The sequence below is a fragment of the Gopherus flavomarginatus genome, chromosome 9, assembly GCF_025201925.1.
Source record: "Gopherus flavomarginatus isolate rGopFla2 chromosome 9, rGopFla2.mat.asm, whole genome shotgun sequence".
NCBI lineage: Eukaryota > Metazoa > Chordata > Testudines > Testudinidae > Gopherus > Gopherus flavomarginatus.
In genome coordinates, this window is record NC_066625.1 from 45,832,587 (window position 1) to 45,847,054 (window position 14,468).

At 49.6% G+C, this 14,468-nt stretch overlaps 2 protein-coding genes across 5 annotated transcripts in view; one reads left to right on the plus strand and one right to left on the minus strand.

Moving 5' to 3' along the window:
- LOC127058385 (zinc finger protein 30-like) overlaps nt 1–14,468 on the minus strand; it is a 338,295-nt gene that overhangs the window by 273,418 nt on the left and 50,409 nt on the right. The gene's annotated exons all lie outside the window — the stretch shown is intronic.
- LOC127058437 (zinc finger protein 2-like) overlaps nt 1–14,468 on the plus strand; it is a 101,267-nt gene that overhangs the window by 7,565 nt on the left and 79,234 nt on the right. Inside the window, exons 1-3 of one of the 3 annotated variants that reach the window (XR_007776355.1) lie at nt 3,006–3,162; nt 11,111–11,224; nt 11,585–11,961. Coding sequence is in view for 2 of the 3 variants with exons in the window: in XM_050968501.1 (XP_050824458.1) it covers nt 11,111–11,224; nt 11,585–11,629 (159 nt within the window). In the remaining variant the exon portion in view is untranslated. Of the gene's footprint in view, nt 1–3,005; nt 3,163–11,110; nt 11,225–11,584; nt 11,962–14,468 lie in introns of those variants that run through there. The other 2 variants (XM_050968501.1, XM_050968502.1) reach the window with 2 other exon arrangements.

Consider the following 14,468-nt stretch of genomic DNA (forward strand, 5'->3'; position numbering starts at 1 on the left):
ATGTTGGGGTACAACTTGCCCTTGTACATGGCTCCTCAAAGTTAATTGAGAAGATGGAATTTGGTGAAACACACAGAAACTTGATTTCATACAGACAGTTATAATTGAAATCATAGGAAAGGATCAATACATGTAACAATTAGACTAAGATCAGTATAGTAAAGAGGGTCTTGCACTGTGCATACTTTCAAGTTGGAAACAAAGATCGAGGGGCAAGGAAGGCCCTGCTTCAGTTTACACTGTCTCAGGGACCCGACAAAATGAAAAAAATGGTCACTAGGAGATTTAATTTATCCACTTCCTTATGGTAATAGGTTGGCTGTATACCATATCTGTTCCTCTACTCTGATTACAGGAATGTCAATAGCTGCCCCAACCCCTATGTGGCCTTTGGGTAGTCCATCATTTAGCATCAAGCCTTAATACTTATAATTTACATCACTTAGTTATTAATAATTCCAATATATAAATGCGTCCAACTGCTGAGATAGCGCATAGCAACCTAATTGCCAAAGCCTGCCCCAAACTTCCTTCTTTCAGAATCCTGTGGCATATTGCACCTGTTTGTAGTTACTCCTTAGTCTGTCAAAATGAAGGTGCAAAATATCTGACCTGGGATTCTCTCCTTAGGCCTGTTCAGGTAAATCCCAGACTTCAACATAATTTCTTCCACAAAGCCTCCACCTAATACAAGGCCCTTAACTGTAGCAAGCTTAATAACTCATTTATCTATGTTCACCTCCTTGCCCCTCCACGCATGTTCCAAGCTAATTAGCAATACTCAGATAATGTTTACCTCTAGCGAGCATAAAATTACCCAAATGACATGGGAGTAGGTCATAGATGATAAAATCAGGTCAGAGTCAACAGGAGTGAGAGTTTGGAGAGAGTCTTGTGTCCTCCTCTCCCTATCTGCAGCATCCACAAGCTGTCTTCCCTCCAGGCTCTTTGGATCTCTGAGCCTCTCCCTCCTGATGTTGCGTGGCCCAGTTCTTGTTTCTTACAGTCATCTTTTCCAGAAGAATTAGAGGCTGTTGCTCCTGAGTTTTAGTGTTTAATTCCCCAGCCTTCTCCACACACTGAGGGAGTTTAATTCTCCCTCCCATTACACCTGAGTCACTGGATTTCCTAATTCCCCAAAATGTGCTTTTGCAATGTCACAGTCAGGGGTAGCTAAGCCTTTGACCTGCCTCCATGGTCTGCTCAAGGAATGGCCCCTCAGGTATCAGGCCTCTAGCCAGCCCCTCTCTATGGGCAGGGACCCACATGCCTCTCCTTTTTGACCAGTGTGTGAGGATTGCAGCTTGTCCTCTACTGTGTTTTGCTGGAAGAACGTCCAGTTCCTGTACTTTGCTTTCTCTCCAGGGGCTATGAGTAGTGTGTGTGAGATAGAGGTGGGAATTTTGGTGATACTTGTATGATGCCAATACACACCTCAGTTTCCTGCTGTGATTGCTATTGCTATGATTATAAAGAGCAGGAGACGTGAGGTGTGTTGTCACATAGTTGTCATGGGGTGATATGACTGGGTCATTAAGGACTGGCTGGGACCAATTTACATCAGTGGAATACCCAACAGAGACAAGGAAATAATTGTCACCTGTCCATGGGAGGATCTCCACTTAGCTGAGTGAAGCATCCATGGACTTGTTATGTTCTTGGGAAGAGGAAGATATGGGCTTGCAGATGCAGGGAGCTCTACTGGAGCGAAGACAAATGTACAGGCAAAGTAAGAGGAAAAAAAACAGTTTTCTACAGCAGCTTAGCTCAAGAGCATTGGTCAGTATGGACTATATTGTCATCTTTGCTTCTCTGTGCTAATGAAAAGACTTTCCAGTGCTGTGTGTCGATTGACTAATAAACCTTGCTATATTTTAAAAGTCTGCCCAGTGTCACAGCAAGAACTTTCTGAGGTGCATTGAAGCATGACTGAGGATCAGTCTCTGAACAGCAGGGTAGTTCAGCTGGACCTGCTGGCAGAGCTCGCAGGTTGAAATGGGAATGTTGAGGCCAGAGGCTCAGTCTCAGGTGTTGAAGCTACATGGCCTGTCCTTGTGGAAGAGTGGAACCCCTTGGGAGTCTGGCGCACACAAGGGGCACCTCCCAAGGACTGTTTAAAAGCCAGGGCATTGCAGAGATCCTATGGATCCATGACAGTGCCAGAGGTTAAGCCTTATGGGAATAAGATATAAAACAGAAAAAGGATCTAAATGTGTATTTACCATCAGCCCCTCATCAGTCCACTTGGGAATCCCTGATTTGTTCCAAAGTGTATTAAAACCTTCCTTAAAGATTTACTTCTTAGTTATCAGGTCATGTCAGTTTTGTTAGTGTTTTCCCTTCACCCTCCCGCTTCCCTGGTTCTTGTCACGCAGACAGCAAGCAGCAAATGACCAGAAGTCTGAAACACAGAGAATGGGATGTTTATTGGGGTTAGTTTCCAAGCAAGCATATTCCGAAGCCCTTCACATCAGTTGGGCTTATCTCTATTTGTCAATAGAGACGGTTCCATAGTGTTCCATTCCCTGCTGTGACGCCGCAGAGTGTTTACCTCATGTCCCCTGTGACGTTGCGCTCGATATGATTTCATGAAAATATGCTAATAAGTTTGAATATAATATAACTGGAATGTGTATCATGCAAAAGGTCTCTTGTAAGGTATCATTACAAAGCTTATAATCTACTGAGTGTGTTCATCCTAGCTGTATGAATGTATCATTCGTATAGCTGAAAGTAGGACTATAAAATGTAAGTCTGACCTCCTATTGTAGTTATGCAAAGTGTGGGCCATTAATGTAAGTTTAGAATCTTGATGGCTCCCATCAGCTAGGACAATTGCTCCATTTACTTGCAAGCCTGCCTGTGAGTCAGGCCGGGAAGAAGGGGCCTCACAGGACATATGACCATGTCGCCTGGTACTGGAATCCATCTTAAACCTGGTGCTTTTCCATTTAGAAGGAGGCAGAGACCAAAGAGAAAAAAAATTCACGCCTTGTGCCAAAGGTGTATAAAGGGGTTGAAGAGAACAAAGGGGGCTGCAGTCATGAGAAATCCCCTAGCTGCCAGCTGAGCTAGAAGAAGGACTGTACCAGGGGAAAGGATTGGTCCCAGACTAGAAAGGAGTCTAGTCTGTGAAAGAAGCTTATTGGAACATCTCTGAGGGTGAGATTATCATCTGTATTCAGATTCAGTTTTGCGTGTTTTTGTTTTATTTCCCTTGGTAATTCACTTTGTTCTGTCTGTTATTACTTGAACCACTTGAATTCTGCTTTTTATATTTAATGAAATCGCTTTTGCTTATTAATTAACCCAGAGCAAGTAATTGGTACTGGGGGAGCAGACAGCTGTGCATATCTCTCTGTCAGTGTTATAGAAGGTGGATACTTTATGAATTTACCCTGTATAAGCTTTATACAGAGTAAAATGGATTTCTTTGGGGTTCGGATCGCATTGGAACTTGGTACCTGCTGGAGAGAGGAGCACTTCTTAAACCGTTTTCAGTTAAGTCTGCAACTTTTGGGGGACAAGGTTCAGACCTGTGCCTGTGTTGCAGCAGGCTGGCGTGTCTGGCTCAACAAGACAGTACTGAAGTCCCAAGCTGGCAGGGAAAATGGGGTCAGAGGTAGTCTCAGCACATCAAGTGGCAGTCCCGAGGGGTTTCTGTGACCCAACCCGTCACGTTCCCCTTCCCAGCTCTTATGCCACAGACCATTTAACCTGTGTCTCCCTGCCCATCTGTGATGCCAAGGAGCATTTACCCCGTGCCTCTTTCCAGCTCTGACACTGCAGAACCTTGCCTATGTCCTTGTTCCCGTTCCCCCCATTTAACAAACGTGATTCCAATTTCCCTTCCCCCTGCTGTTTGACCCCAGTTCATATAGTAATATTCTCAGCTACACCTACAACAATAAATTGTACAGAAGAGAGAAACAATTAGAGAACCAGACACATAAAGAACAGAAAAGTGGGGGCCATAAAGATAGAACAATACAGAAATGAGGGTTACATAGCCAGAGCCATTGATAAGTGAGATCTTGCCAGACCGGATGCTGTCAAACTAAGTTTCCCTTTATTCATCTTAAGATCTGTTTCTTTATCTGTTGGTGATGGGCACTATCTGGACAGGATCGTATTCCTAAAAGCCCAATACCACCTTATTCCAGTGTGACTGGTTTGGGATGTGAGGATGTGACTGTTCGCTTCCCAGCTTATGGCTGCCCCTGCTGCTTAGCCAAAGGCCTTAGCCCAGGGGTCTCTAACGTGGTGTCTGTGGGTGCCATGGCGCCCACGAGGGCATCTGTGTGCACCCACGTAGTGGCCGGCGGACAAACATCAGCTGAAATGCCACTGAGAAGCAGCATCATCAAGAGGCGTTGCCGCCGAAATGAAGCCGAAAATCAGAAGCATTTCGGTGGCGATGCCTCTTGATGTTGCCGCTTCTCGGCGGCATTTCAGCGGATGCTTGTCCTCCGGCCACAATCCTTGGTGGTTTATTGTCCGGTGCCCGCCAGACGGAAAATCTTGGGGACCACTGCCTTAGCCTAAGATCATATCCTTAGACTAATCTAGTGAGAGAAGGCCCACTCACAGGCAGACTGAGATTTTGATTGTTTCTTTTCATACTCCTGTAACTAGCTAAGTGATTAAAATACTTGTAAGTTCTTCTTCAAGTGCTGTCTCTGTGGGTGCTCCACTCTAGGTGACGGTGCATCCCGGCGCCATTGGTTGGAGATTTTCAGTAGCAGTGCCTAGTTGGGGCGCACACACCCAGATGGTATCTCTCGTCTAGTTGGAATCTTCCTGAGTGCGTGCACCCCACACCTTCCTCAGTTCCTTCTCAACTGTCCTCGGCTGAAGACGGGACTCGGGGCAGTGCTATCTTCTCTTCCCTGATATCTATAGGAAACACTAACAAAGAACATAGAAATAATTATTAATTACTTCTCAGTTGTTTCCCTTCCTTTAGTATAGTTACAAAGGTTATTTTGTTTTAAAAAAAAAACCACAGGGTTGTCTCCCATTGAGACTCACTTCTCTAATGCATAATGCCAGGACCTTCAGGTTTCAAAAGATGTATTTCCTGTCAGGACTCTATGCCACGCTCATTGTGTGAAGTGCCTCGGGGACACCAACATCCCCGCGAAGTGCCTCCATTGTGCGAGCCTCAAGTCAAGAGCTCGTCGTGACAGGGATCTGCTCCTCAAGATCATCATGATAGAAAAATCCCTGCAGCCACTGTCAGAGACGGGAAGGGTAGAACCCGCTCCCACACACTCCCCAGCCAGATTGGAACCGGTGGGGAAGCGTTGCTTCACCCTCCCTGGAGCGGAGGCAAGAAGCTCAACAGTCTCACAGACGAGACTCTAACAAGGGTAGGGGGTCTCCGGTGAGATCCCTACCCCCTGCGCTGACAGCCTGAAAGACAGCTGTTTCAGCCTCTCCTAATGCCTCAGGAACTGCTCTGACAGAGCTTAGAGGCAGAGACTAGACCTCCCGTGCGGAGAAGGCACCTACTGACTCGATCCCCTCAGCTCCGCAAACGACTGCGGCGCTGACACCTCACTCCTCTTCGGCACCGAGGAAGGCTACAGCACCGGCACCACGTTACTCCTCAGCACCGGCAATGGCCGCGGTGCCGGCAGCGTGTTCGGCTCCAACACCCAGAACGGCCACGGCACTGACAGCCTGGTCAGTTTCCGTGCTAAAAGCAGCCGCGGTGCCGCCGGCGCGCTCTGTTTCAGCGACGAAAATAGCTGCGGTGCCGACAGCGCGATCAGCCTCGGCACCGCGAAGAGGGTTGGCACCCAGCCACTCGTCTGCCCGTACACCAGCTGCAGACCCCCTGCAGGGCACCTCTAGGCTCAACACAGCAAGACACTATGCCACTCTCTCCTACTAAAGAACTAGAGCAGAGAGCAAGCTTAGATCAGCCTAGAGAGCAGAAACAACAGCTTCTCACTCAAAGTGACCTTCTAGTGCCACCTGAGCCTCACTCTCCGCTCCCAGACACAGAGGACTCCTTTCTTGACCTGCCACTTTCTCCACCTGAACTGGCTTTCACAAACGGTGACCTTGAGCTACAGCAGCAAGCGGAGTTCTCCCCTTCTGCTTCTCCTCCACAGGCACCTTTACCACCTCAGGTCACGGCTCAAGCCCAGCAGCCTCAGTTTCCCTATGTTGCCCCCTCCGTGGGCGATACCTGGGTTCTCCTACTCTATGCCTTGGCCTCAGTGGTACCTGTGGCAGAATCCTCCTACCAATCATCTTCCTTCGGTGCCTCAATCTCCTCCTCCATCCACTTCCAGGGTGCCTGAGTCCCCTCCAGAGTCCGGGAACTAAGCACCATATCCTGACTCGCCTAACCCTAACTCTCCATTAGCCTCAGATGAAGCCATCCTCCCTCCACCTCCACAGTCCGTGAACGACTGCAAACAATTTCAAGAGCTTTTCAGGAGAGTTGCAATCAGTCAGGATATCCCCTTAGAAGAAGTCAGGAGAAGTAGAACAAACTCCTCAAAATTCTTCAACTGTCTGCGCCCTAGAAAATCGTGCTCCCTATAAATGAAGCACTCATGGAGCCAGCTGACACCCTCTGGCAAACCCCAGCTTCTCTAGTACCAACTTGTAAGAAGATCAAACGTAAATATTACGTTCTTGCAAAGGACGCAGACTTCCTATTTTCTCATCCACCACCAAACTGTCTTGTCATTGATGCAGTTACACAGCGAAATAAACAGTCACAATATCGACCAACCTCACAAGACAAGGACCTTAGCTGCCTTGATGTCCTGGGCCGCAAGGTTTATACATCCTCTACACTACAGTTCAGGATTGCAAACTATTCTACTCTCCTCGCCAGTTATGATTTTGACAATTATAATAAGCTTCTCGAATTTGCCTCATAGATCCCAGAGGACAGAAGAGCAGACTTCAAATCAATCTTGTCTGAGGGACAACTGATCTCCAGAACGGCCCTACAAGCATCCCTAGACACAGCAGACACAGCAGCCCATACCACTGCAACTGCTGTGGTTATGCGCAGATTCTCATGGCTCTCTGCGTCAGGCATTCCTAAAGAACTCCAGACCAAAGTGGAGGACCTCCCCTTTGATAAGGACAAATTCTTTTCGAAAAAAACTGACGAACTCCTCCACATCATGAAAGATTCGAGAGCGACACTGCGCACCCTGGGCATTCACCCATCACTTCCCAGGAGACAACGATACCAACCATACCAAAGACCACGCACACATCAGTACTATCGCCCTCAATCCAGACCATATGACGTAACTAGGAATCGTACTAGACCTCCCAAACGCATACAAAATCAAAATCAAGCCACCACCTTCCGTCCACCAGGCAATAAACAACAGTTTTGAAGCTTTGGTCGAGGGTCTGCACGGCCATCCCTAAATTCCACCACTTACTTGTCCATTTGTCCATCACCTCCAGTATTTCCAACATGCTTGGCAGCGGATTACACAGGACCATTGGGTCCTCAAAATAGTTCGGACCTGTTACTCCATCCCGTTCATATCCTATCCTCCTACCCTTTCCCCTTCCCCGTCCCTCTTCAGAGACCCCTCTCATGAACAGTTACTTCGCACAGAAGTGGCACACCAGCAACTAGGCACAGTGAAACCTGTGCTGATGCAACACCAAGGGACATGGTTCTACTCCCATTACTTTCTAACGCAGAAGAAAACCGAGGGATGGAGGCCTATACTAGACCTACGCCGACTGAACAAATTTGTGAGGACACAAAGATTCAAGATGGTCACATTGGGCACAATAATATCTGCATTGGATCAAGGGGACTGGTTCACAGCCCTCGACCTACAAGATGCTTAATTCCATATATCAATACATCCAGCTCACAGACACTTCGTACGATTCACAATCGGTCAGGATCACTTCCAATACAGAGTTCTCCCTTTCAGACTCTCCACAGCTCCAAGAGTTTTTTCCAAGACCCTAGCCGTGGTTGTGGCTCACCTCCGCAAACACGAGGTCACACTTTTCCCCTACCTGGATGATTGCCTCATCAGGGGCGACTCCTATGGAGAGACACTTCAAGCCACGAGCTTCACCACTTCCATTTTTCACAGCCTAGGCCTCCAAATAAACATTCAAACGTCTACCCTGATACCTACGCAACAGATCGAATTCATTGGAGCTCATCTCGACTCAACCCAGAGCAGGACCTCGCTCCCATACAATAGATTCCTCGCTATCACGCAACTCATATGTACGCTCTCTGTTCGTCCCAGGATGCAAGTGAGAATCTGCTTACAACTCCTTGGTCACATGGCAGCTACCATCTTCGTGGTTCAACATGCCAGGCTACATATGTGATGCCTCCAGGGCTGGCTCAACTCCAGTTTCAAAACCAGCAGACATCCCTTTGGGATCCTGCTAACTCCTCCACCTTACGTTATAACTTCCCTACAATGGTGGACAAGTCCAGAAAACCTCTGCACAGGGGTTTCCTTCCAGCAACGATCCCCAACGCTCATGCTCACCACGGACGCTTCCCTGATTGGTTGAGGAGCACATCTAGGGGAACACAGGGCACAAGGCCGGTTGTCTGCATCAGAGACACATCTACACATAAATCTCTTAGAGCTCAGAGCAGTGAGAAGAGTGTGCCTTCACTTTCTTCCCCTCATAAAGAACAAATACCTGCGAGTCTTAACATACAACATAGCATGTATGTATTACATAAACAGACAAGGGGGAGCACGATCACATTCCCTCTGCATGGAAGCCATTCGAATATGGAATTGGTGCATATGACATTGAATACAGATCATCACTTCCTACCTACAAGGCTGTCACAACACGACTGCCGACGCACTCAGCAGACACTTCTCGATGGAACACGAATGGGAACTGCACCCCACAGTACTCCAACAGCTCTTCTCCCACTGGGGCATGCCATCCATAGATCTCTTTGCCATGACTCGAAATCTGAAATGCCCTCGGTTTTGCTCCAGGGTGGGACTCGGGATTGCATCCTTAGGGGATGCATTCTTCATCCCATGGAACAACTATCTCCTCTACGCCTTCCCACCTATCCCTCTACTACACAGGGTTCTTCAGAAGGTTGCGGATGACAAGGCCCAGGTCATCCTTATTGCCCCGGCGTGGCCAAGACACGCATGGTACCCCTACCTTCTCCGCATGTCTTCCTGTCACCCATGAGCTCTCCCCAACAGTCCAGACCTCCTTTATCAGGACAACAGACAAGTCCTTCACCCCCAGCTCCAGAAGTTACACCTCACAGCCTGGTTCCTTCATGGTTCCAAACCCATGAACTAGCCTATTCCGAGCAGGTCCAACATGTCCTCTTGCACAGTAGGAGAGATGCCACTCATAAAACCTACCTTCAGAAGTGGAGACGTTTCGCTCTTTGGTGCTCGCATAACTATTTAGCACACAATAATGTGACCCTCTCTAACATTCTAGACTACCTCCTGAAACTAAAGTCTCGATCAGTTCCATCAAGGTGCACCTGACGGCGCTTATCACCTTCCATGACCTATTGGATGGGTACTCACTCTTTACACACCCCACCATTAAACGCTTTCTCGCTGGCCTGCAAAATCTTTACCCTGAAATTCATCCAACAGTGCCTACATGGAATCTTAACCTCGTACTTCATGACCTCATGAAACCTCCATTTGAGCCTTTAGCTACCTCCTCTCACCTCCATATGTCCATGAAGGTGCCTTTCCTAGTTGCCATAACGTCAGCGAGGAGAGTTAGTGAAATGAGTGCCCTCATGGCCCACCCTCCCTGCACAATCTTCTCCAAGGATAGTCACTTTGAGACCACATCCTAAATTTCTTCCTAAGGTGGTGTCAACCTTCCACCTCAACCAACCTATATACTTACCTACTTTCTATCCCAAACCTCACAAAACTCTTCAGGAAGCAACCCTGCATACTCTCGATGTGAGGAGAGCAATTGCCTTTTATTTAGAACGAACTAAACCATTTTGCAAGTCTCCACGACTCTTCATTTCCATTGCCTAAAGATCAAGAGGCATGGCTATCTCTAAAAAACGTCTATCCAAGTGGATCTCTGACTGCACCAGATCCTGCTACAGTGTGAAGAACCTTCAACTGCCCGATAACATTAGAACTCATTCCACTAGAGCCATGTCAGCATCCATTGCCTTCTTACACAACGTTCCCATTCCTGATCTCTGCAAGGCGGCTACATGGTCATCTGAACACACGTTTGCAAAACACTATGCTCTTATGCAAGACACCATGGCAGACGCAATAGTAGGCCATACAGTACTATCTTCAGTACGCCCTGCCACATCTCCAAAGTCCCACCAACCTTAGTGGGTACTGCTACACATTCACCTAGAGTGGAGCACCTACAGGGACAGCACTCGAAGAAGAAGAGAAAGTTGTTCACCTTGCAGTAACTGAAGTTCTTCGAGATGTGTGTCCCTGTGGGTGCTCCACTCCCCGCCCTCCTCCCATCTGCTTTGGAGTACTCATTTGATGCTCCACGGTAGAGAAGGAACTGAGGAGGGTGTGGGGTGCACGCACTCAGGAAGATACCAAGTAGATGGGAGATACCATCTGGGTGCGTGTGCCCCAACCAGACATTGCTACCGAAAATCTCCCATCAACAGCACCGGGACGCATCGTCACCTAGAGTGGAGCACCCACAGGGACACACATCTCGAAGAACTTCAGTTACTGCAAGGTGAGTAACTTTCTCTTCTTAAAGTCTAGGCTTTACAGGCAGGCCTGAATATCTCCATTCTAACTGTGGGTTCCACCCCTTCCTCCATTCTGTGTCTGTCTTGTCTATTTAGATTGTAAATTCTTCAGAGCGTGGGCCATCTACTATTCTCTGTTTGTATTTTGCCTAGCACAGAGGGGACCCACTGTTAGTTGGTACCTAGGCACTAAGATAATGGAGCTGATTTTTGAATAATAATTACTCAACTGTCACTTTGAGCCAAGGAAGCTGGCCTTGAGATGTTACTGCTTAAAAATGAGCTGGGCTTAAAGGATGGAATATATTTTGTAACAAGTATTCCACCAATTCCACTGACCTCCTTTCTTTTCTTTGCCCTGAATAGAGTTTCCAGTTTCCAAACCTAATGTCATTTTGCAGCTGGAACGAGGGGAAGAGCCGTGGGTCCCAGATCTCCAAGTCTCTGAGAAAGAAGTGCTCCCGAGAGCTGCCTACACAGGTGAGGAAGTGGTTAAACTAACTCAAGAACTGTCTGTGCATACAGGAAACATTTGAGATGCCCTACAAATACTTTTTGAGCTCTCCCAAGTTCAGGATTGTTCTCTGCAGATGTGGAATCATTAGGTAGATATCACTCATGGCTTCCCACTTATTCTGACTAACAACTGGCAGCCGGTCCCTCCCTAATCTCGCTTTCCCTTAGAGTTCTGGTGAGATGTAGACCAAAACCAATCCCTTCCTCTCTCCTATGGGGAGGAGCTTAAGGAAAATCAGCTCCAGATAGGTTTGATCTCTCCCACACATTTTGGATTGTTCATCCCTTTTTCCATTCCTCTCTCTGAGATTTCCTTTCTCCTAGGCGCAGGGAGTGATCTATGTCTGGATTCTCTCTGTCTCCCATCAGGTGATGGGATGGTGAGTGATAACAAGGAGGAGAAGCCCCAGCAGGAAGATGCTGAGGAAGTAGAAGCACATGGGACATTATCGGGAAGATGCAAAGAGAATGTTTCTGGGATTTGTGCACACCCAGAAAAAGCAAAAGCCTGTGAGACTGAGCAGAGGCCAGAGGAAAACTTCAGTAGCTTCTCAGACCTTATTTCAAGTGAGAGAATCAACTCGGAAGACACACGTTACACATGCCATGAGTGCGAGAAACGCTTCAATAGGCGTTCATACCTTATCAGACATCAGAGAATTCACACAGGAGAGATGCCCTGTGCATGCGCTGAGTGCGGAAAAGGCTTTAGTGAGCACTCAAACCTTACCAGACAACAGAGAACCACACAAGGGAGAAGCCCCCTACACATGCTCTGAGTGCGGGAAAAGCTTCAAACAGCGCTCAAACCTTATCACACATCAGAGAACCCACATGGGAGAGATGCCCTACACATGCACTGAGTGCGGGAAAAGCTTCAAACAGCGCTCAGACTTTATCACACTTCGGAAAATCCACAGAAGAGAAACGCCCTACAGATGCTCTGAGTACGGGAAAGGCTTTAGTGAGCACTTAAAGCTTATCAGACATCGGAGAATCCACACGAGGGAGAAGCCCTACACGTGCACTGAGTGCGGGAAAAGCTTCAAACACCTCTCACGCCTTATCACACATCAAAGAATCCACACAGGAGAGATGCCTTATACGTGTACTGAGTGTGGGAAAATCTTCAAAAAGTGCTCAAACCTTATCACAGATTGGAGAATCCACACAGGAGAGACGCCCTACACATGCTCTGAGTGCGGGAAAAGCTTCAATCAGCGCTCACACCTTATCAAACATCAGAGAATCAACATGAGTGAGAAACCTTACGCAGGCCTGCACAACTCGTAAACTGGCGAGGGCCACATTACTCCAAAGAAAACAGCTGAGGGCCGAAACCTCCCAGCCCTGTAGAAACACCCCGACCCAGGGCTACCCAGCCCTGCGGAAACAAACCCTCCTTCCCTAGCACCACCCCGCCAAATCAGCGGTGGGCCAAAAAGGAAGGTTGAGGGTGGGGAGATGATACTTTATTTCAGAGGTCGGCAACCTATGGCAAGTGTGCAAAAGATGGCATGCCATTTAATGTTTAATGGCACACGGCTGCCTGCTGGGACTCCACGTGCCATTAAAAATCCTGCTGACATGGCAAGCTGTGGGGTCTGCAATCCCAGGCCGGAGTGCCAGCCCAAGCTCAGCAAGCCGCTGCCACCTGCCCCTCCTTCCCCTAGGTCCGGGGCCAGCGGGGGAGGGGGTTGGCTAAGGGGTGGGAACAGTCAAGGGACAGGGAGAAGGGTGGGTTCTGGGGGAGCAGTTAGGGTGGGGGGGTTCTCTGGAGGGGGTGGTCAGGAGACAAGGAGCTGTGGGGGGTTGGATGAGTGGGGAGTTCTAGGGGGTCCTGTCAGAAGGCAGGGGTGTGGAAAGTGGTTGGGGCAGGCAGGGAGCGGGGTGATTGTATGGGTCCAGAGTTCTGAGGGTACTGTCAGGGGGCGGGGAGCAGTTAGATAGGCGTGGGAGTCCAGGGGGTCTATCTGGGTGTGGGGGTGTGGATAACGGTTTGGGCACTCAGGAGACAGGTAGGGGGTAGTGTCCTAGGAGGGCAGTCAGGGGATAAGGGGCAGGGGTCCCAGGACGGGGTAGTCAGGGCAAGGAGTGGGGGAGTTGGGGATTTTGGGGGGCAGTCAGCCCTCTGCCCTGAGCCCTAACCCCCGCTCCACACACTCATCCCTCTGCCCTGAGCCCTGCATCTCCACACACCCACAAGCCCCTGTCCTAAGCCCTGTACCACCCAGCCCTCTGTAGACTCCTTTACCCCCTCCCGTGACCCCAGCCCTGACTGGCACCCCCACACATACCCAGCCCCCCTACTCTGACACCTGCACCCCCTCATACCCCCAGTTCTCTGCCCTGACTCTTGCACCCCTCATATCCCCAGCCCCCCCCACATCCCATGCACCCTGCACATTCCCACCCCACCCCCAAGCACCAAACGGGAGCCCCTGCACCACCACTCACATTTCCCACCTGCACCCCTCACACCACATGGGAGCTGCCCAGGTGAGTGTCCCACATCCAAACCTGCTGCCCCAACCCTGAGTCCCCCTTCTTCATTCTAGATCCTGGCCAGACCCTTCACCCCTAGCCCTGTGCTCGGTCCTCTCCTACTCTCAGCTCAGTGCAGAGAGAGAAAGAATGGGCCAGAACCAGGGAGAAGGTAGGCCCCCACTGTATGTGGGCAGAGCTGGGACCCCAGACAGGCACCAGGCTGAGCGGGTCCGGCAGCGGGGATCCCGGCTGACAGGAGCTGGTGGATGGAACCCCTGAGCAGCTCAGCCGTTTTGGGGTCCCGGCTGCCGGCCCCACACAGCCTGCTGCCAGTCTGGGGTCCCGGCTGCTGACCCTGCTCAGCCCACTGCCGGTCTGGGGTCCCGGCCACCAGCCCCAAGCAGCCTGCTGCCGGTCTAGGGTTCTGGCTGCAAGACCCTTCCCAGCTGGGGTCCTGGCTGCTGGCCCCGCGCAGCCCACTGCCGGTCTTGGGTCCCAGCTGCCGGCCCGACTCAGCCCACTGCCGGTCTGGGGTCCCAGCCACCAGCCCCATGCAGCCTGCTGCCGGTCTGGGATTCTGACTGCCATACCCTTCCCAGCTGGGGTCCTGGTCGCAGGCCCCACTCAACCCACTGCCAGCAGAGGTGAACAGAACCCCAGACCAGCAGGGGGCTGAGCGGGCCGGTGGCATAAGATCAACATTTTAATTTAATTTTAAATG